This window comes from Galleria mellonella, unplaced genomic scaffold, assembly GCF_026898425.1.
Source record: "Galleria mellonella isolate WM207_F2 unplaced genomic scaffold, CSIRO_AGI_GalMel_v1 utg182, whole genome shotgun sequence".
In the NCBI taxonomy this organism is placed as follows: Eukaryota; Metazoa; Arthropoda; class Insecta; order Lepidoptera; family Pyralidae; genus Galleria; species Galleria mellonella.
In genome coordinates, this window is record NW_026442023.1 from 2,002,726 (window position 1) to 2,025,986 (window position 23,261).

General features: G+C 32.7%; 2 protein-coding genes across 2 annotated transcripts in view; both read right to left on the reverse strand.

Annotated features, from left to right (window-relative positions):
- The window catches only part of LOC113512995 (arylalkylamine N-acetyltransferase 1-like), a 52,402-nt gene extending 39,664 nt beyond the window's left edge, over window positions 1-12,738 (reverse strand). The window contains exon 1 of the mRNA XM_052893627.1: window positions 12,592-12,738. The gene's annotated coding sequence lies outside the window, so the exon portion shown is untranslated. The remainder of the gene's footprint in view (window positions 1-12,591) is intronic.
- A 4,393-nt stretch (window positions 12,739-17,131) lies between these two features.
- LOC128200376 (uncharacterized) lies at window positions 17,132-22,500 on the reverse strand. The gene is made up of 6 exons (XM_052893617.1): window positions 22,486-22,500; window positions 20,537-21,079; window positions 19,734-19,903; window positions 18,601-19,115; window positions 18,102-18,287; window positions 17,132-17,546 (listed from the first exon to the last, which is right to left on the reverse strand). Exons 1-6 carry the CDS (start codon window positions 22,498-22,500, stop codon window positions 17,326-17,328), a joined length of 1,650 nt encoding a protein of 549 aa, XP_052749577.1. The 3' UTR covers window positions 17,132-17,325.
- Between the last annotated feature and the right edge of the window lie 761 nt (window positions 22,501-23,261).

A 23,261-nucleotide genomic window follows, 5' to 3' on the forward strand; every position in this document is an offset into this window, starting at 1 on the left:
TATACTGTGATATTAATACATAGAGATTCTTGATCTATAAAAATAGGATATTTTTTTATTTAATTCAAGCAAATTCAAAATAAGACTCAAAATCACAGGTTTCAGGAGATCACTCCATCATACGAGCTTTAAATCAATCATCAATCAATAGGACCTCCTATCTATAACTTTTTTTAATCATTTATATCTGTTAAAATAGATATAAAAAAGTTAAAAACTAAGATTAAAATAGAAGAAGTCCGGATCATAGGTTCTATCCTAAATCAATGAATAAGCCCGTTTTAGATAATAAATTTTTGAACGAACAATTTTGAACTGTGGGTGATACTATCTTTGTTATTGATATATAAAGCTATATGCAAAGTTATATTGTAATTGTAAAATTTTTATTGTTCATACTTTATATTCGAGACGTTAAAAAGATTTCTTATACAGTTTAATATACTTATCCCATAGAGAGATCTTCTAGAGTCAACCTTTGAGAAGTTGGAAGAAAACTATACAATGTTCTAGGACAAAAGTTATGTATAATTGTATTAATTTTGCACCATTATATCCAGCTAGTGAAATAGTACGATATCGTATCCAGCAGTGGTAATACAACTGTGTTAACACTGAAACTTATATCAATTGATCGTCGAGATAAATAATTGTGTACATATATAATTAAAGATTATTCAATATATTAGAGTTTTGTAAATGACACTGAATCCTGCGATATTTCAAAATACCGCTTTGCTGAATTACAATTTCTTGGCATTTATTTAATATAAGTATATTATTGTGGATACTTTATTGGATCTAGCTATGATACAGTATTTAGCGTAAATACTAGTTTATACATTAGAATGAAAAATTTTAAAAGTTTACTTAGACCCAATGAGACTCAAATCATCACTTCTCGACTATCTAAGCCAAGTCCCAATTATACTATGAAACGAGCTATCAGACACAACATTTTTGGGTGCATACTCGATCCGGAAATACGCGGGTTCAAATTCCGCCCAATATAGCTGTTGGAATGTAAATATTTTTAGTATATGCTTCCCGAGTGCAGCGTTATGCATTTTAAAATAGTATTCAGCACTCGTGATGACGCGCAAGTTGGATAATTCTTAGACTTGTGTTTTTTTTATTCAAAACTACTTTTAGTACTGTACAAGGAGCATCTCCAGTTTTTCCTCGTGTATGCACGAATTAATATGTATATAGTGGAGTTATGAAAGTTGTTGGAGTTGGTATATTATTTTAAAACAGGAAATTCATAACTTTTATGTAGATTGTTTGAGAAATGTGTTATATTATATATATATATATATATATATATATATATATATATATATATATATATATATATATATATATATATATATATATATATATATAATTTTGTGGAATAACAAATTTAAAAGTTTGTTCCTCGAAAATGCAAACTCACTCTGAGTACGGCCTCTTAGAGCAACCCCTAATGATTGCAAGAAGATTATCATAGTTAGTGTAGAAATGGCTAAGATATGGCGTAACATATGTGTATACCTTCTAGTTTTTTTATCACTATTTCAGTAGCACGAAAACCAATAAAATAGGTATATTTTAGATAGCTTATTAAGATGAACCGTACACCTAATTTTCAATAACACTTAGATTTAGGAACACAACTGTGAAAACTACATTTAAATCGGTGTTTTGTGTGATACCGGATCAAATATAGAAACGGACAAGATTTCTAAAAATTATTATTTTGGCGTTTGTTGATCTTTGTAAGACCCCTCATTTCCATTTTTTGTAAATATCTCTCATATATAGACATTGCCTAATTATAATTTATTTTTATTAGTAAGACTGCGGGTTATGTTAGATATGTTAAAATATTAACTGTGGCACTAATCATGATATTAATGCGGTGTTATATGAACTAAATTATGTGCCAGTACCTATCAATGTGAAATTAAATGTAACATTCTTTGCAAAATAATAAAAAACTAGACAAAATTTATACGGGACGAGTACAGAAGTAAAATATGATGTAATACACACTTCTAATAAATACGGATACATTTAGATCTTCGTTTTTTTTTGCTGAAGTCACAAATGACATGAACACAGCATGCATTTTATTAAAATGCATGGTGACAGAAATAAATGTGAAGACCTTCCTTCCGGTATTATACAAATATCTGGCTATCAAAGTATTCTTTATTGTACACAAAAGGTTATTGAAATGGAAAAACAAACATAATAGTGCACAAAGGCGAGCTTATCTCCAATAGAGATTTCTTCAAGCAAACCCAATATGAGACAACTGACAGTTTATTAGTAATTACAGTCATATATGTGTACCAATTGACTTAAATGTTATAGTTAAAAATAAATAAATAAAATGTCTTTACAGTTGAAAAGACCGATAAGTATTTTATTTACCTACGGCGTACAATTATACTTAGATATTTAAAAGTGGAGTAACAACATTTTTTCTTACATCAATGTTTCCTGAACTCATTTGCATACATAAAGTCCTTGTACAGCACGGTCCGCCGAGCGCAGTGAAAACACGGCTCTCTTTCATCTCTTTTACAGCTTTCAGTTTCTTTTTTGTAGGTATATTAAAACTTTTGTATGCAGAGAGTAATTGAAATGCAGAAAAAAATAACAGAGTTAGATCCTACCTTTTTAATTAAAGTGTTGTAATTATGTTGATGTTACCTAACTGCGGTTGCCAATCCGCCTGCCAAGCGTGGCAACTACTGGCAAAACCCCCAAGGGTGATGATGAATTATGTTGTTTATTTATTTAGTCTTGTAGTCTTGCAGTTAGATGTAGGTACCTATAGCATAATTAAGCAGCAAGATAGTCATTGAAGTGTCTTTTTGCATAACTGTTCCTTTTTGTGAATATGGAATGGTAACTCCGTCTGCGCTATTGGAATACCTTGGCGAGATACCAGTGAGAGATTAATTCAATTAAAATAAACCACGATGACTTCCAGGGGAGATCACGTGGAAATCGATTTGGTAAGGTACGTAGACGTGAGCAGTACCATGGACATAACAGAGTATACTGTTTCACCCATGATACTCCCCCCCCACCATGCGTTGCCATTCTTGAGGACTTAGATGTTATATTGTGTTTAGTTAGCTATGCATAAAAGTTGAGAACGGCCAATCATCATCATCATATCAGCCTTTAATTGTCCACTGCTGAACATAAGCCTCCCTCTTAGGGGTATTTGCTAGTATGGTAACTACTGGCAGGCGAATTACCAACCGCATTTACATAGACTTTAGAGACGTTTTAAGAGGAACGTTGCTGCCCATCCCTCGCCCTTAGTCACTTCTTGCGACAGCCACAGGAAAGCAAAAAGTGGTCTATTATATGCCGGGACCATACGGGAAACAGTTCGACTAATGAGGTCAGTTATTAATTTCAAATATTTATTGAACCAGATAACAAAATTTAGCTTAATACTAACATGACCAAATATGCCGTTCAATCACTATGTAATTTTTTTATCGTTTTTATATCTTTATTTTTTTTTTTGATGGAGTTTTTGTATTATTTAATCATTGCTGTCAATATCTGAACTTTAACAACGTGAATTTAATTTTTATATATCAATTGACTTAACTTTATGGACACTCACTATTATATATGGTTCCTTACATACATGTGCTTATATTGCTTGCATACACCCACTCTAACTTGCCTACCTCGCTATGGAATCAAAATTTTTGTTTGTATAAGTAAAATCCGTTATTGGCTGTATTCATAAGAGACTTAGCATGTAAGTTATTTTTTAAGAGCTGTGGATTTTTGTATAAAATAAAATAAAAAAAAAATAAAAAAAAAGAAAATGGTATGGTAACCCCGCCTGCGCTAACGGGATACGGTGGCGGAGCACCAGTGAAGGGCGATAGATGAGAATGAAAACAGGCCAGTTAGCCCATCATGATGAATTCATCAGTAATTAACCATGATAGTTTCCAGGGAGAACCGCGAGGAGGTCGACCTGGTTGGGTATATTGCTAGCAATGGGATCCTCAGTCTCCATTACTAACACTCCCTTTCCCCCCGCTCATGTTTATTAGTAGTATCTACATTGTCTTAAAATAATAATATTAATTTAATGTATAAATTGTATGGAATTGTGTATAAAAATACAATAATTTTTGTTATTATAGTTTATACTATACAAAACAATAGAACCATAATTACAATTGTGACTAAGTTTTGTAGAATAATTGTAATTACAGTTTTTTATTTGCCATTGTATATCAGTAGACTAGTTAATAATTCGTTTGTTTACATTTTCGTTAAATTCTGTTGAAATATATTGTACTCGATTGTTAGATTCATGAAGCTTATCTCATCAGTTCTCACCCCACTGAATTTAATTACTGGAACGCTCGCCCCATTTCGCGTTCACTTGTTACTCGGATGTTGCATTGAAATCGTTTTCAGTCCTTTCACATTAAAACGAGATGGCTATTGAACACGTAACTCAACCGAGCGAAAATGATAACAGTGTTATGCGGAAAATATACGGAAATGTAATAAAAGATATGAAGATTTAAGGTTCAATATTAATTGAATACAGATTTACATTTTCAATGTAGGCGTAACGTGAAAAATCAACCATGTTACTCTCCTATCTATATGAATTATTAAGAATTAAGAAGTAGATGTAAGCTCTCTTGGATTAGTAGGTAGGGAATAACCGTAACACAATTTTATTTTTCCAAAAACTTTTATTTTAATCCTTTTCTAATTCTCGACAGACATATTAAAAATATAACTGTTTAATTTATCTGTTACGCTTTACCTGTCTCTTCTATGTGTATCTATCTATCACCCCTAATAGTTAGAATTTAAGATATTTGATAATTAAAATTTAAAATTTGAACTCTATTGGTCTGTATAAACTTAAAAAAGAATTAAGAATAATCAGAAATCATGAAAGAAGATAAAACCTTAATATATTAGAGCTTAGATAATTTTTAATTTTCTCATCGTAACTGATATTTAAATAGGACCTATATTATTCTTAATTAATGTATAGATAATATAAATGCTTTAGATTATGACGCATATTATATATCTTGTACGTTTTACAATATATTATCTGTGGTCACACTGAGTCTATGAATCACCAATTAGCAAGTAATTAATCATTAGGTTATTAAGAATCGACACTGCCCTTATATAGACAAAACTGGAAAATGTCCGCAAATCTATGCATTAATGAAATGCAATCTGTGAATTGTTGACACGATAAAATAGATAAATATTTATAGTGTTGCATAACTATTTATAATTATGTCTCTGTACAAAATATCGATAACAATAGATCTTTGATTATATAGATAAAGGCTCTTCATATAAATGCTTCGCTAAAAACAGGTATTTTTTTTTTATCTAAGTAGGCATAAATTACCAGTATGTAAATTTAATACTGAGTATGGGGCAGAAATTTATATTACAAGTTTAAATAAAAAAAAAAACTTATTCAAAAATGCTCGCAAAAAACTAAAATGTAATTGTTGTCCTTTTTTTAATTTGTAATAAAAATGATTTAAATAAAATAGTAAGAAATTCATATTCATATCTTGGACGTGTTACCTGGAAACATTTGCTTGCGGTCTATCGTCATTTCAATTAAATATCATAAACTGTTTATAGAAATTTTTATTATAAACTAGTTCTTGGGTTATATTTAAATTTGCAGGAATGTTTTAAAAATTTTCCTTTGGGTTTTTAATGGAATAGACACTTTATTTTAATGAGTGGTTATTTCACTGACGTCAATGATAGATGTAGTGTTTCTTTTTATTTAGCCGTTGATAATTCGCCGTATTTGTATTATTCAAACTAGTTATATCCCTCAGCTTTACTCGAGAGAATCGATATTCAAAGTATACTCTGTTATGTCCATGCTACTGCTCATGTTTATAGGCGACGGTTACCACTTTCCATCAGGTGGGCCGTCAGCTTGTTTGCCATTCTAAGTTGTATAAAAAAAAAAGATTTCTGCATTTAACTTACTATAATCTTTGATCTTTATCTTTGAGAAAATTTAATGAACTAGTTGAAGAAGTTATGATATAACCTACCTGTGTACCAAAATATTAAAATTCGTTCAGTAATTATTGCGTGAAAAAGTAACAAACATTCATGCATCAATTGTCACACAGCTTTGCATTTATTAGGATTTTAACGTAATAGCTCTCTTTACTTAGTTTGAAATTAAACGGTACTGAGTGAAACTGCTACGATTATTTATTATAAAAAAAAAATAGCATTTGGCGCCATTTTAATGCATTATACAAATGTTATAAATTAATTAAGTAAACTATTAACTTATGGGAGAGGTCTATGTTCAACAGTAAATAGTTAATATATAATAATAAATAATAATTCATCATCTAAAGTCATATTTTTAAGTGAAACTAATTTAGAACAGATACCTACATTGAATTTGTTCATACAAAAATAAATAGGATCAATTCAGGCATATTAGCCTAATAACTTTTTATATGCTAGATAAATATATGTACTAACGAGTACATAACCAATCAATACGTATAATAAAATCGTAACTGGTCGCTGTCTGTACATAGAAGATATATAAGAAAAACTATTATATTTATTTATTATAGGCTTTATGAACGCAATAGAATTAAAAACAATGATTTTTAGAATTTTTGTTCGTTTGTCTGTATGTGTGTTTGTCTGTAGGTTTGTGCACGCTAATCTCAGAAACGGCTTAACCGATCTGAATGCGGTTTTCACTTATTCATTGCGATTTACTCCACTTAATATTTTGTGTTTGCTTTATTTTAATCATTCATAAATAAAAAAGTTATATCAATCTAAAATGCTATAAAATAATCGTTCAGTTGATTTGGCTAAAACTTTATTAGGTACGTTATTATCATTTATAATACAAAGCGGAGTGAGTGATTGCTAAGAGGTCGTAGCGCTAATGCAAGTTAAGCAACCCGGCCGTGGTTCCAACTAGGATGGGCAATCTGTACTATATGGGATGGAGGCTACATTTTACTAGAGGGAAACTTTGTACAAAAGTAGATTGCTTGGGTACCTCTGTCCCATTCGTGTTTCAACCGTGAAGCAGTTGTGTTTGCATGGCTGTATTTCGGTTTGAAGGGTGGGATATGGCGTGAATTTACTGGGTACGGAGGAATAACATCTGAGTCCTCAGGAATGGCAACGTATGGGGGGTATCATGGGCGAAACAGTATACTCTGTTATGTCCATGATACTGCTCATGTCTATAGGCGACGGTTACCACTTTCCATCAGGTGGACCGTCAGCTTGTTTGCCATTCTAAATTGTATAAAAAAAAATTACTACTTTATTACTTTACTAGTAAATATGCCACGGACATGGACGGAGTCACGCTCGATAGCTAGTGTGTATATATATAAAAGTAAAATGGTAAAAAAAAGGATATGAATTGATACCATAGTGAGTCCTTGACATTAGAATTGAGTATGTAGTGAGTAGCTGTATTACGTACGTTTATGTCACATTCAAGTGTTATATCTACCTACCTACATTACGAATTCAATTTTTTTATAACAGCTCGGTACGTAGGCTCAATACGGAAATATATTATTACATAATTCTAATATCAATAAATATATGTACTCCTATATACACATTACAGTGCAGGTGGCACTTAATAAAGACCTGTTTATGCCTTTCTGTAACGAATTAAATATTTACTTGGTATTTCTATATCACTTAAATTTGTTATTAATTTTTTTTTATTTTTTTTATTTTACTTTATTGGACACACTGTTAATATATAAAAGTATGACAGAGGCTTAGATTATATAGATAGAGTGTCTCCATACAAATGTTTTGAGAAAAGCGGGTCAACTTTATCATATAATTTTGTATGATAAATACGAGTAGTTATGGGTGTAACCTTTGTAACGCGTGTATATTTATTTTGTTTTATAATTTTTGCTACTTTTTAATGCGTAAATACTCATTTAATAATTAAATATATATATGTTAAATCCAGATACATTATGTGCCTTAGAATATAAAACACTGATAAAAAACAGCTAATTGTCAAATTAGCTGACAAAAAGTTGATCCGTTTGAACTTGATGCTCTATCTATATAATCAGAGGACAGAGGCAAGTAAATGTACAAAGGCGAGCTTAACTCTAAAAGAGTTTTGTTTCAGCAAATCCAAAATGGAATTCTCTTACTAATATAATGAAATTGTAACTAAACGATGTCTATACATGGGAGCTTTTTAAGAAAAAATAATATAAGGGGTCTTAATAAGACCAATAGAGGCTAAAACAATGATTTTTAGAATTTCGTTTTGTTTGTCTGTCTATACATTTGTTATGGTATCACATAAAAACTACTGCAAATTAGATAATCCAAATTAGATATGCATTCGCAGTTATATTCTTGAAAATCTAGCTTAAAAAATGGTGTACGTTTTATTTTGATACGTCATTTAAATTGTTTATTTCATTGATGTTCTCACTTCTGGAATTCACGCGTACTGAGAAACGAGCGAAAAAGTAGTTAATAGATAAGATAGATGGTAGCGTTTACAAGTTGATACCTAAGGCAGGGAAAACTTAAAAAACCAAATGGATTAAACTGCAATGATTAAACGTTATATGGGAAGGGGGAGTGATTGTTGGTAATGGAGATTAAGGGCCTAATTGCTAGCAATATACCCAACTAGGTCGACCTCCTCATGGTCACCCTGGAAACCATCCTGCTGAATTCTAGGTGTATTCGTCACGATGGGCTAACTAACCTGCCTTTTCATCTTTATCATCTCTCACTGGTGCCCCGCCGGTGTTTACCATTAACCCTGTATGCGAAATTAGCATAATGCTAGCTTCCTAATTACCTATGTCGTGCAATGAATATTTTTACCATATCTTGCTTCCTATTACGTAGAAGATAAGGCGCGTGTCATTGACACATGACTTCAGTCTTGATGTTGGTATCTTCTCGTGTCTAAAATGACATTGAGCTGTCTACTGTTTGTGTCTACTTTCTTAGTAACTAAGCACAAAAGGATATTGCGATTCGGAAGTAGCAGAACTTTATCTTTATTGTTAGACACTTAAGTTCATTTTGCAAATGTTTCTGAGGTCATTGTGGTGGAAAAGATTTAATTATCTGTATAGGTAGCACGTTGAATTTTAGATCATTGAATTTAACGAACAATTAGAGATACACTGTTAGATAAACAAAGCTTGATATATTATCTTTGACGGATATTTTGACACTGTAAAATTGATATTAAGAAAAAAAATTTTGTATTATTTTCATGGCCTAACTACCTTGACTTTAAGACAGGTCTGGTTTGATCCAGGCTTGCCCTGAACTTTAAATATCTAACTCTTAATTCGGAGGTTCTCAATTCAGTTGTATTATTATATGTTTGTTACCTCATAACTCCGTAACTTCCAAACCTATTTGTAAAATTCTTTTTTATATCTGAAAGGATATATTTACAGATTATTCCCGTAGATATTTCATCAAAATCGACTCAGTATTTAGTTTTTAGATGAAAATACCTGTTTTTTTTATAATTGAAGTCGTTTTTTTATGAGACAGAATCTTATAGGTTTCAAAAAATATAAAGGAGTGCTTAATCTAAAAGAAAGATACCCTATACAAAGGTGGCCAACTCGTTTGATGGTAAAAGGTCACCGTGGCCTATGAATACTAGGGGTATCACGCGTGTATTGCCGACTCTATAGTAACCTTTTTAGGACCTTTGTGAAGAACGTAACACTATCGATTTGCTTTTGGCAAGTGTGTACATTGCTAAAATATCTCCCCATAACGTTGCATTATTTAGCTAATTGTACAGTCATCTCCGAAGAATTTAATGGTGTTAATAAAGTTATAGAAAAAGTAAAAATTAATTTTTAGTCGGGGGAGTTGCAGCACTAATTTTATCGCTGCAACACAATGCCAATCAAGTCCAAACCATACAATTTTTATCCATTCACATCCGCGTTCTATAGGCGTTTATACTTCGTACGCGTGGCATATGATTCAACCCGGTTTTACCGCTGGAAACTTATCATTATTGTCTCAAAATTCATCCTTTTTTTGTCTTAAAGACGTGACAATGTCACAAAAATGTAGCTGAATCTAGTTTTCTTGGGCGACTGCTTTTCTAAAGGTCTCAAGTTTATATTAATATCATAGTTTAGTATTGTTTGTAGTAAAATATTGTTATGTTGGTAAGACAAAAACCCCTAAAAACAAGATTAGAAGTAGTCTTTTTTTTTATACAAATTAGAATAGCAAACAAGCTGATGGAAAGTGGTAACCGTCGCCTATAGACATGAGCAGTAGCATGGACATAACAGAGTACACTGTTTCGCCCATAACACCCCCCATGCGTTGCCATTCCTAAGGACTCAGGTGTTATTCCTCTGTATCCAGTAAATTCACGCCATATCCCACCCTTCAAACCGAAACACAGCCATGCAAACACAACTGCTTCACGGTAGAAACACGAATGGGACTGAGGTACCCAAGCAATCGACTTTTGTACAAAGTTTAGAGCAATCATTAAATCAGATTTTTTTAGTGTACTAAAATGATAACCCTACCCTGGCTATCAATTTAATTTATCTTAGATCGTGGTGTTTTGGGGTCGAGTAATTGACAGAGCCCATAGACACGTCGACAATAGGTATAACATAATTGTAGTGGGGAAAGCCTTTCTTCATTCGATTGGATATAAACGACCCCACTGCTACTAGCGATATACTGTCAGGTCGACATCCACGCAGTCCCCTTGGAAACTATTTTGGCTAACTGATAAATTTATCGCGATGGGCCATTTGACCCGACTTTACCCTCAGTCACAGCATTCCTCACTATCTCGTTGGCGTTTACCAATAACGCATGCGAGGTAACCATTCTATTTTCATTCATTAAATAAAATATTTTCTCTATCATTAGAGCTTCTATCAAATTTCTATAACTTATTCTTAATCTAATTCATTCTTGTATACATTCATACTACACATATTATTTTACAAATGCTGTGCGACTCCTTGAATGTAATCGGAATATTATAGATGTTTGTTGTTGAGGACAATAATTGATGATAGTAAATTTATGCAACGTTTATTCTTTACGAATAAAAAGTAGATAATAAGACACGTCTGTTCTGGCGGGAATTTTAGCAGAGAGGACGCTATTGCCACAATAAAAAAATAAATTTAAATTTGTGTTGGGTTGGCAATAAATGGTACATCTATAAATATTAGAAACCAGCTAAGTAAATATTCCGTAAGTTTTTAATGTTATCATATTAGGTAAAATTTAAAATAGTATCGTTGTAATAAATGTGTCACTAAATCAGTATTTATTATAAATTTATGTTAGGATGGTATCACATAGGCCCGAGATCCTCTTTGACTCATAGACCCCACATACATGATAATATTCTAATAATAAATACACAATCAACAACTGTTTTCTAAATTGATTATTGAACGAACAGACGTATTTCAAAATATAAAATTAAATTTTATTAAAATTGTAACAAAACAGTACGTGAGAGATGTTTAAGAAAAAAAAATATGACGGGTTTTACAGCAGCAGATGCCAAAACAATAATTTTTAGAAATTCTGTCTGTCTGTATGTAGTTTGTTCCGATATCACGCAAAAACTACTGCACAAAATTGTATACGGATTTATAATTGTGTTCTAGAGGTCTAATTTAAAAACGGCTGTTTGGTTTACGCCATTCAAAAGTGGTAATTTTTATTTAATTTCATTCCTATTTCCAAAATTCACGTATACGAAGTAGCGGGAAAAAAACTAGTATCTTCATATTAACAACGAATAAGCAGACAGGCTCTCTTTCAATATTTGACGCCTCTGTTAATGATTTCTCGGCCTACCTTCGACGTAAAGTAAGGTAAGTATCATATACTATAATAAATAATAATTTAGACATGCTTTTAGCTATGAAATAAAAACCTATTTAAGTAAGTAAAAATTGTCTTGGAGATTTTTATCTGAGCACTATTTGTACTATAAAACCCTATCTAATAATATTTGAAAATATCAGGGCTTATTTTTTAATTTGGATACTTACACAGCATCTATCTATGCGATATCCCAGTACTGGGCACAAAGATTATGCCGAGTACGTTTCAACATCTATACATTGCATTATGCATTCAGTATTTTTTTATAACGTTCTAAGTATGAAAATGAGTGGTGATATATTGTAAATTTACTTAATTACTACCCGGGGCAAAGGAATTATTAGTAATGGAGATCTAACAGTCACATTGCTAGCAATATACCCTACCAAGTTGATCACCACGCAGTCCATCATCTTATCCAGTAATCATTTGTTTTTGTTATCTGAATTCATTCTCGCAAAATTCGTCACGATGGGCTAACTCAACTACTTTGATCTTCGCCTGTCATCTCTATATCGATAGTGCAGACGGAGTTACCATTCCATTGTTACCCATTGAAAAAAACTCAGTTACCACATAAATGGCCGTTATTACAACAAAAAAAGAAATGCTACTTACATAATTTTAATCGTTCGGGATATCCTGTTAGGTCTTGTGTCACGGGTGCACAATTTTCTTCCAGGTCAGATGATACTTTTGGGACGTGTCGAGTGTAAATGAATGGAAAGGGTGCCCGGGCGTGTTGGTGACTTATTATTAGATTGTAACTATCGGTTATACTAGCAGGATGTCGCTACAAGTGGATGATTACCGTGATTTGGATGTGTGGGTCTCATTCTCATTGGTTTGGCCTATTTATCAATATGTAAAAAATACAATGTACTATTCGTTTACCTTATCGATATATATACGATTATGATATGCTGTCGATCTTTACGCTATGTCTCTTGCAAGGTAGGCAGAGAGAACTTAGCCAAATCTTTACATACATATCTTGTTTGTACATTTACGTAGCTCGTTTCGATTTTGAGTCTTCTCTTTGAGAGAACATGGTCTGTTTGATAGAACTGTTGTGGCCAGAAAATAAAGATAAGTTAATAGTCCTTTATCTCTAAGACCTGTTCAGATGATGCTATACAGGTTCAGAAAAGGCGGGGAGCAGGGTGGGCCGTGTCTACCACAGGATAGAAGTAGAGCAATATGTGTAGGGTTGCCATATGATACTTTTGATTTTTAACCAAATGTGAAGTTTTTTTTTTTCTTGAAATTGATAAGGCTTCTCTCAATTTTACCCTCTGAAACACTTATGTCCATTTTGACTACATCGCTACGCGAATCACAAAATGAAAGGCAATAATTTAATATTGTGTTCCATAGAAAAAACTGATTTCAATTATGGCAATACCAATTATTATGATTTAAAAACTAAACTACTGAACCGATTTTGATAAAATTTATAAAGGATCAGATAAAAATTAATTTAAAACGAACAAATTTTTTTATCTATCCATAAGTGACGGAGTTATGAGGTAACAAACGTAAAAAAAATACAATTGAGAACTTCCTTCTTTTTGAAGTCACTTGATAATAAAGGCCGCCTCCCTCGTTCATTATCTCTTTTTGTCTGTTTGCTACCTTTATGTAATGAGGTGTAATAGTCCCAATACACCGGGTTCATTCAGGTCTACTGGTTTCCACTGCAAATCGTGGTTAAATATTGTTAAATTCGTCACGAGGGGCCAACTAGCTTGCTTGGGGGAAAGGGATTGTTAGTAATAGAGACTGAAAATCCCATTGCTAGCAATATACCTAACCAGGTCGACCTCCACGCGATTCCCTCTGGAAACTATCATAATTAATTCCTGATGAATTCATCATGATAGGCTAACCGACCTGTTTTCATTCTCATCGATTCACTGGTGCTTCGCCAGCGTATTCCGTTAGCGCAGGCGAAGTTACCAATCCATTTTCATCCAACAAAATAAAACTGGCTTGCTTTAACCTATCACCTTTAATTAGTACTCCGCCGGCGCATACCGACTCGTTTTGAAGAAGTGAGTTGGCATATCCAGCGCCGTGAATTTAGTTAGCACAATTGTGCGGCGTAGCGCAGTGTTGCCCGTGTCTCACACAGTGTGCTTTTTAAGGTGCCAGACCATCCCTGGAAAATAATCTCTAATAAACCAATGTGTGACGTTCATATTGCTTCATGTAGTCCCAAATATTTTAGATAACTGATAGACCGTAAATATGATCAGTTATAAGTTGTTTGTATTGATCTAGGTGTATTTAAATAGTCATAAATATGAATATTTTTATTGTGTAGTTATCTAACTTCGATCCCTTTAAAGTAGGTTTTTTTAAAGGAGGTTCGCGGATCCCTTAGGGGTTCGTAGCATCTGTATCAGGGATCCGCAGTAGGTCAGTTAACTGTAAATTTATTTATTAGGAACTTGTGTAATAACTCGACGAGACGCATCGTCGTCGTCAAGCGTCAAACAGCAGCATCCTTCTTATTAAATTAGTAGTAAGTGTAATGAAACTATTAGGTTTTTTTTAAAACCATATAAAAAAAAAACCTTTTTTTATTTTCCTAAGTTTCTAACTAAATCTAACTAAAATGTTTTTTGACAGGGATCCGAGAATTGTCTAAACTGTGAAAGTGGTCCATGACTGTAAAATGATTAAGAAACCCTGTTTTAAAGTTTAGTTTATGTATTAAATATTTTTAGTTTCAAAGTTTCTATCGCATAGGTTAGGTAGATAATGTAACTGTTTGACATGTCTATACATTACTACATCATCATCATCATATCAGCCCTTAACTGTCCACTGCTGAACATAAGCCTCCCCTTTAGGGGGTTATGCCAATAGTTGCCACGCTTGGCAGGCGGATTGGCAACCGCAGTCAGGGTTTAGAGATGTTTTAAGAGGGACACTGCTGCCCATCCCTCGCCGTCCTTTAGTCGTCTTTAACGACACCAACGGGAAAAGAAGGGGTGGCCTATTCTATGCCGGGACCACAAAGTCGTTACTATATAGTTAAGTAAAAAGTATATTGTATATTCTAAGAAACCTGTCAATAATACTAATACCGTAAATGCAAAAGTTTGTTTAGGTGTTTGGATATTCAGGTGTTTGTATATTTAGTCAGTCACAACTCAATCACAATTAGAATCAGCTAGTCAGTGAATGTAGGTGTTTCAGGACCGTTCTTTATGGCAATCTATGGGGGAGGAGGCCTATGTTCAGCAGTGGACAAATAATGTCTGAAATGATGACGATGATGAATCACAACTAGACGCTGGACGGATTTGAATGAAATTTGGTACACGCGTAGGTTATATCCTAACTTAGCATATAGGATACTATATGTACTGAATCCCGCGGGACATAGCTAAAATAATATAGTAAAATTTCTTTAAGTAACAACACAAATAAGATTACTTATGACAGTTAACACTTAGGATACTTTATTGATTCACGCGGGTAAAACCGCGGCAAATACGAGTAGATAGCTAGTGTTAACAATATTTAAAAATTTAATAATTAAAATTATGAATCTCTTAATTATATATTGATATATATATATATATATATATATATATATATATATATATATATGTCTATATTTCAATATATAAAAAGATACATAAAAATAGGTATAGACGATGTTTTTATACCTCTTTGTTTGGTAATAATGCAAATCAGACTAATTATTCCTGGCCTTGTAATCACTGAAATAATTTAGCAAAAAAATTATATTGACTTTATAGGACAGGTTTGGCGCGCTATAAATTTTTTCGGAAAGATTTTTTTTATAGACTGATGTATCTTTTATAGGTTACTGATATAGGCACATAGGCTGTGATAAAGTTATATCACAGGCATCATTATTTTGCTAATTTGAATAATATCATATTATTCTCGTAGAAATAAAAAATAATCCACATTGACGTTGACACTTTTTTTCATATAATTATTTTTTTATTAAATCTCATGTCTACGACCGAGTAATCTCTTATAACGACTTGTTTCAATTTGTGTTTTTGTTATCTTGACAAAACCTCACGTTACTTTTTGTATTTAATTTTTTTTATATATCTACTTTTTTATAATACAGAGGGCAAACGAGCATGCTCATCTGATGGTAAGTGACTATCGCCGCACATCAGAGGCATAGCAGGTGTGCTGCCGGTCTTTTGAAAAGCAATGTGCTTGTTTTTTGAAGGTCATGATGTCGTATCGGTTGAGAAATACTGCTTTTGGAAGTTAATGCCAAAGAACGATTGTGCGTGGAAGAAGTGTTACGGGTTGTCTAGCAAATAAAAGGAACATTTACTAGTTTAAATCGATATAATAGATGAACTGCCTAATAGCTTAAACTACAACTTAAGTCTATGTTTGACTAAAACTAATTTTACATGCTGTCTCCTGTCACAGCCTGATCTTCTTTGTACTTACATTTTATTGATGATATTTATTACTCCACTACCCTGTGACTACATTGATAGCTAAATATTTACGAAGTGGATAGACCTTCCAAATGACGAATAGTTCCCTAAAACTCTCATGCAATTATGTACCGTAATTAGTGCCTTGAAAAACGCGTGAAATACCGTCTCACTCTATTGAGCACTCCTAACTTTTTGGAGGTCAACTAAGCTTTTTCCTTTAGATGATTGCAAAACTAGACGTCGTTGGATATATCAACGCCAAGGATCCTTACATTCGACTTATTATCAAGGGCAGTGCCTTGAAAGTTAGGAGATACGACAAACGGGGTTTTTTGTTGCGGTAAATGCGCAGACATGTGTCTTCTTAGGGTTGAATAGTACAAGATTGTGCTCGCCCCAGATCGAAACTTGATCGAGTGAAGTTATCTACTTGAAGAATTTTTTTGTAATGATATCTAACAGTCTCATTGATAGCGATATACCTTATGAGATCGACCACGTGATTCTCCCTTGAAACCATCGAGTTAACTCATATGGAATTCGTCATGATGGGCTAACTGAATTGTTTTCATCTTTATCTATCATCTCTCATTGGTCACCGGCTAGTGCATAACAATAACGCAGGCAGGGTTACCATTCCATTCTTATCCATTAATGTAATAAAATAGCTACACTTGGAAATTTATGATGTAGTCATACATTAACAGGATTTCTGTAAATTCCAAGGGAAGAAGAGACAATGAAAATTTATGTGGGTGAAATCGCACTAAATCGCTATAATAATAAAACAAAAAAATTACAATACACTTATATTTTAATCAGTTTAAAACAAATCAAATTTTTATACAATAAGAATAAAATTCATATTACTTTCTAATACAATAAAAGAATACTTTTAGGCGGGATAGCGCCACTTCCCGGTCGGTATATCACTATGGTAGAACTTGCATTTTAATTTATTACTGCAGGCTTTCCCGTAGCGGCACGGCTTCGGATGGTAGTAGTGGCAAGCGGTGTTCAAGCAGTTCGGGTAGTATTTACATGCTCTGGACACGACACCTGGTGATATTGACTTGTAGTTCGCCGTAATTGTTCGTGCGGGAACAACGTGGGACGCTGTGAAAATCTATTTTAATTAGAATCAATAAAAAATTGATTAAAAAATAAATCGTTATATATACAGGAGAAACCTAAGATCTGCTTTCACAATTTCGTAAAACCCTGTACCTGTACATATATACTACTCTATGAGTGACGACCTTTACTGTACGAATAAACTGTAGTGACAATATCCAATGAATTGCAGGAACGTTCGAATTAAGACAGCCGCAGCGAGTGTAGTAAAGTATGTACAATACAAAGTATGTAAATACCTATCATTATGTAGTAGCGTTGGTTCAGATACAGGTGTCCTTTTTATTTTCAAGAATTATCATTGCCTTGCCTTTTCCCAGCACAGTATGCCTTATTCTTCCACAAATCTCTGTCAACTGTCATTTCAGGTCTCACTCCTATTTTCTGCATATCATCTTTCATATTTACATCCATCAACTTTCATATTTAACATTTTCTTTAATTATTAATTTGAGCTGTGACCTTAGAAATTTGTGAAAACCTACAACAAGACAACCCTGATACGTGCGGTGTTACGTGTACGTGAGTGATACTCACCAACTACGGGCGATGCAGCTGCATGCAGCGGTTGCAGCGGCGCCTTGTGTGGGTGCGAGTAGAGACAGCCGCGGCGAGTGCAGGCGGCCGCGAACTTGCAGCGCGGATGCTGGAAAGCGCACGCGGCTCCGTAGCGACACAGAGGGAATAAACGGCACCAGACTGGTTTGCGCTTTGCTTGTGATACTGTAGAACAAAATTGTGTATTAGACTTCTTTTTTCATTACAGAGAGTAAACAATAGTAATAACTGGATGGGTTTATACTATTAAAACAGTGATTGTAATTAAAGATTGTCCAATAAAAAAAACTGGCATGAATTTGACATAATCAGTTATATTGATCTAATAACTACTGAAATGAATTAAAATTTTATTTCGGAAATCAATTTAGAGAAATGGCGCTTCAAAATTTATACCCCATTATTATAAATTTATAGTGAATAAATGAATACGAAATAGTAAACAAGACCAATAGCTAATGATAATAGTTATACTCACATGATGATGTTGAATCATATTTATGCGTACTGCCAATCGTTACGGTCACATCATCTTTGCTATGTATCCTCTCTTTCACCCGCTCCGGTTCTTTCTCTTTTTTTATAATATCAAACACAATGGGAGACGCTCTTCTTTTCTTAATTGCTGGAGTGTCTTCTTTGAGGGACTTTGGCATCTCAGTACATTTACGTTTTGTGGTTGATTTCTGTTCTTCCGTTTTAATTGTAATCTGCTTTGATTTGCTTTCACAACTTGTCTCGCTTAAATGCTTTTTCACTAGCGGTCTCCCTTCCACTTTATCAGGTTTCTTAGATTTTTCTTTGGGTTGTTCTTTGACTTGTGTTTTTAATACTGTCAGTGTGTCTTTGGTCTTATTAATTTTATCGCCTACGTCGCTAAGTATCCCCTTTGTCATTAATTTCTTTGCGAGAAAATCGTTTGGATGGTAGCGATCTATTATAGCTATGAACCCAGTGTTTTTGTCTTTGCCAACTGTAGGGTGGTGAATATTGCTGAAATAAAAAATAAAATCATTATAGATCTGGAAATTAATTAGTAAATTTCATTTTTAAATTTACTTATTAATATTAATAACAACAATACTCGTTGAAGAACTGCAATTAGGATTTTATTATTCTATGCATATTTTATTACACAGCATCATCAAGAATATATCTTAAACTTAAATGATTGGATACAGTATGGTATCAGAGATAAAATTAAGAGTTTTCAATTTTTGCGTTTCATATTAAGCTTAAGCTTATTATTAAGCTTTTACCCGCAACTTCGTCCGCGTGACAAGGATATTTTAACTGACCGAGAAAAAAGTATTTGGTGGTGTTTTAAGAGGGATTTTACTGGCCATCCCTTAACCTTTAAGTTCCCTTAGTTGCCTTTTTATGACACCCACGGGATAGGGACGAACCACAAACATTGTTAATTACGTAATATTTTTTACCAGATCGAGACTGGACCAAGATCTGACCGAAACCTGCACTACAGTGTGGATCTGGATATACTCAAGAATACAAATGTTTGTGCTGTGTGGAAATAGAATCCGCAACGCAATTAAGAGGTAGTATGGTACGCTACATATATCTACTTATTTAAAAGAATGGTGGTTTACTCACTTATCATCATTACTGCCCACTCTGCCTAAACTAATGTTGTCACTGTTGCCAATCTGCGTATTGCTGCCAGGAACTTGAATGGCAATTTTCTTTGCGTCTACACATCGGCGCATCGACAGCACTAACGCTTGCTTTACTATTGACGGCTCCGGTTTCACTTTGGGCGGTATCTGTAGAAAGATTGTAATAGTTAGTGACAAAGTAAGATTTTGTTCCACAAAGAAAAAAGTCCTTTACTTATTACGAATTAGAAAACTTAGTAGGTATGAGATTGGTGCGGGAATAAAAAATAACTTGTTTCAGAACTGCCTATAATATCGTATAACATACAACAAAATAAAAAATCAGAACTTTCTTTATGCAACTTAAAATGACTGCAAGCCCACCTGATGGAAAGTAGTAACTGTCGCCTATAGACATAAAAATTTGAAATATTGAAAATTTTAATGAAAATCATCAACAACCAGAAAAAAAAAGATATTATAGAAGAATGGTACTCAAAGTGTAACTGCGGGTTGGCAGTGTAACCGCAGTTAGACTTTGATGATGTTTTAAGAGACGATACTGGCCATCCCTCCACTATTAAACTCATAAGGGGCAACTACTTCTTATGATACCCACGGACACGGAAAAAGTGGCCCAATTTATACAGGAATCGCATAATTAAGCTATGCGATTCCGGCATAGATTGGGGCAGAACATTCGGATGTAGTCACAGCTAAAAGCTAATCTTGTATAAATTAACAATTATTAAAATTATAAAATGAGTTTCAAGATTATATAAGTTTAAATATGTTACTTACTTGAAATACATCTTCAGCAAAATCATTTTTCAATTCTTCAGCTTCAGTCTTTATATTTAGAAAGTCCTCATCATCTAACATAGAGTCTAACTCCTCATCATTTGACATAGAGTCTAACTCCTCATCTATCTTCTTTTTTAAGCCTCGGATTTTAGCTTCAATTTCGTTTATCTCTTTTATTTGCTCATCTCTTGGTGTTTTTACTGAAAACACACTAGCTCTATTAGGCACTTCTTGACTTTCATTAGTTGCCACGGTTGAGTCTGGCGCAACCTGAGACGAAATTGTAGCGGGGTCAATTATAGGCAAAATAGGGCGTTTCAACTCTTCTATAGTAGGTTTCTTATCCACTTGTGTAGATTCCTCCTTCAGACTCTCTAGACTAATTCCATGGTTTTTCAAAATTTGCCCAGCGAACACATCTGTTGTAGAGGGTTCCGATTCTTTCTTCATGTTCATTAACAAAGGTGGCACATTAAGTCTAGTCATCTCGTGATGTTTACTCTTTTTCTTGCTTTTCTTCTCTTCTTTTTTGCGGTGTACCTTTAAATATTATAAATGATAAAGTTTGTAAATAAGGATAGACGGCTGAGTATTTGTTATGTAAAAGCTACTGAACAGATTTGAATAAAATTTAGCATACGGGTACATATGGGATACTTTATGTAGGAATTCACGAGAGCAAAACAACGATATACAGCTAGTAAAAATATGATTGGACAGAAACACCCATATACAGAAAACATATAGATAATATATGTTAAATTTTTGTAAAAATTATTCATAAAATACATGAAATTTATTGATCAACATTAACAGTTGACAAGACATTTAGTAGAAATTATAAAATTGTAATTGCTCTAAATATTTTTGGTAGTGTATTCATACACTAATATTCTAAAACAATTGCACGACGATTCACATATATAGTATGATTCAGGTTACGATATTTAAATCAAATGATAATATATAAAATAATAAATGGACCATTCAAAAACAAAAATACAAATTAGTTTCAACAAGAAATTGCTATGAAATTGTTATAGTTAGCGTAAATGGGCTCAAGTGTTCTATAAAACAAAAAAAAAAAAAAAAAAAATAAAGAAAACAATACATACTTTTTACTTGGTGCAGTAACAGTGACTTCTTGCAGTATTTTGAGCTCTTGATGCAACTAGTTCACATATAACTCTGTGACAACACACGAATAACTAACTACAGGTCGCCTTCCGTTTGTGTTCTGATACCTTTATTAGCAATCATCCCCATTATATAGTCTGGGAGTTCATCGTCTAATGAAGTTTTAATTAGATAATTTCATAAGTAAATAGTAATTTAAAATATAAATAGTTATAATAAAACTATTAGTAACAGTTACATAATACAAGGAGTATGGTAATTAGGGGGCGATAAGGAGAAGCAGCGTAATGGTTTATTAATTTATGTCATTGTCCAATGTAGTTGCTAATGGGCGAAATTAGCATTGTTAATGCAAATATGGAATTGGCAATAATAACCCTAATTATCTCTATAATGTATACTAATATTACTCAAAACTCAGGTTACATGTAAATTTCCATAACTAGTGACGTAATTTTTAAAATATTTGTGTCTAGTATTATCTAATTCCTTAAAATTATTTACTTCAATTTATATTGTATAATTATGTTAAAGCAAATGCTGTAAATACCTTTAAAAGGCATGTGCATTAATATTGTATTGTATTAAATGTTTGTTATATGCGTTATAATGCAATATGTTTTATTAAATAAATTAGGCTTTATTAAATATTGAAGTTGAGAAAATTTCTATGTTCATAATCCAAGTTTACACACCAACAGAAAATGCTAAACGTGAAAAAAAAAAATAGGTAACTTCTACAACGATTTAAGAAAAGTCCAATAACTCTCAGATAATTTTTTTATTAATAGGCTATGGTAACCGCTTACCATCGGGTGGGGCATATGCTACTACGGTAGCAAACAAGTGAAATTTTTTTTCAAAGCAGTGATATTTTCTGTCACGCCTGTATCCCATTAGGTTTGGCAGAAACAATGGAACTCCAAATGCTTCAATTCAAACAAACCTCTTTTTTTTAATTTCTTTATCATAAAGCCTTATTTATATTTTATTGTAAATAAAATATACATACTTCCATATATATATATATATATATCCGGGTCCGTGAAATTGTCTAAATTGTGAAAGTGGTCCGTGATTGCAAAATGTTTAAGAAACCCTGTTTTAAAGTCTAGATTAGGTATTAAATATTTTCAGCTTGTAAGTTTCTATCGCATAAATAAATAAATATAGATATATCTAAAACGTATATCTATATTTCAATATATAAAAAGGCACATAACAATATAGACACAGACGATGTTTTTATACCTTTTTCTTACAGTGGTAATAATTCAAATTAGACTATTAATCATGGCCTTGTAGTCATTAAAATAACATATTATAATATTGATGAATAATAGAATGAATTTACAAAGATAGCTAATTATGTAATTAGCTTAACAATAGTGAATATATAATGTGTATGTATGTGTGTATCTATGTAGTATCGTATGTGTGAGCGCATAGATATATGTTGTAACATAATTACCATAACTATAGTATTGTATTAGGTTATAATACCTGTAAAAATAGATAAGTGTAAATTGTTTAGCAAAAAATTATATTGATTTTAAAGGACAAGCTTAGGGCGCTATAAATTTTT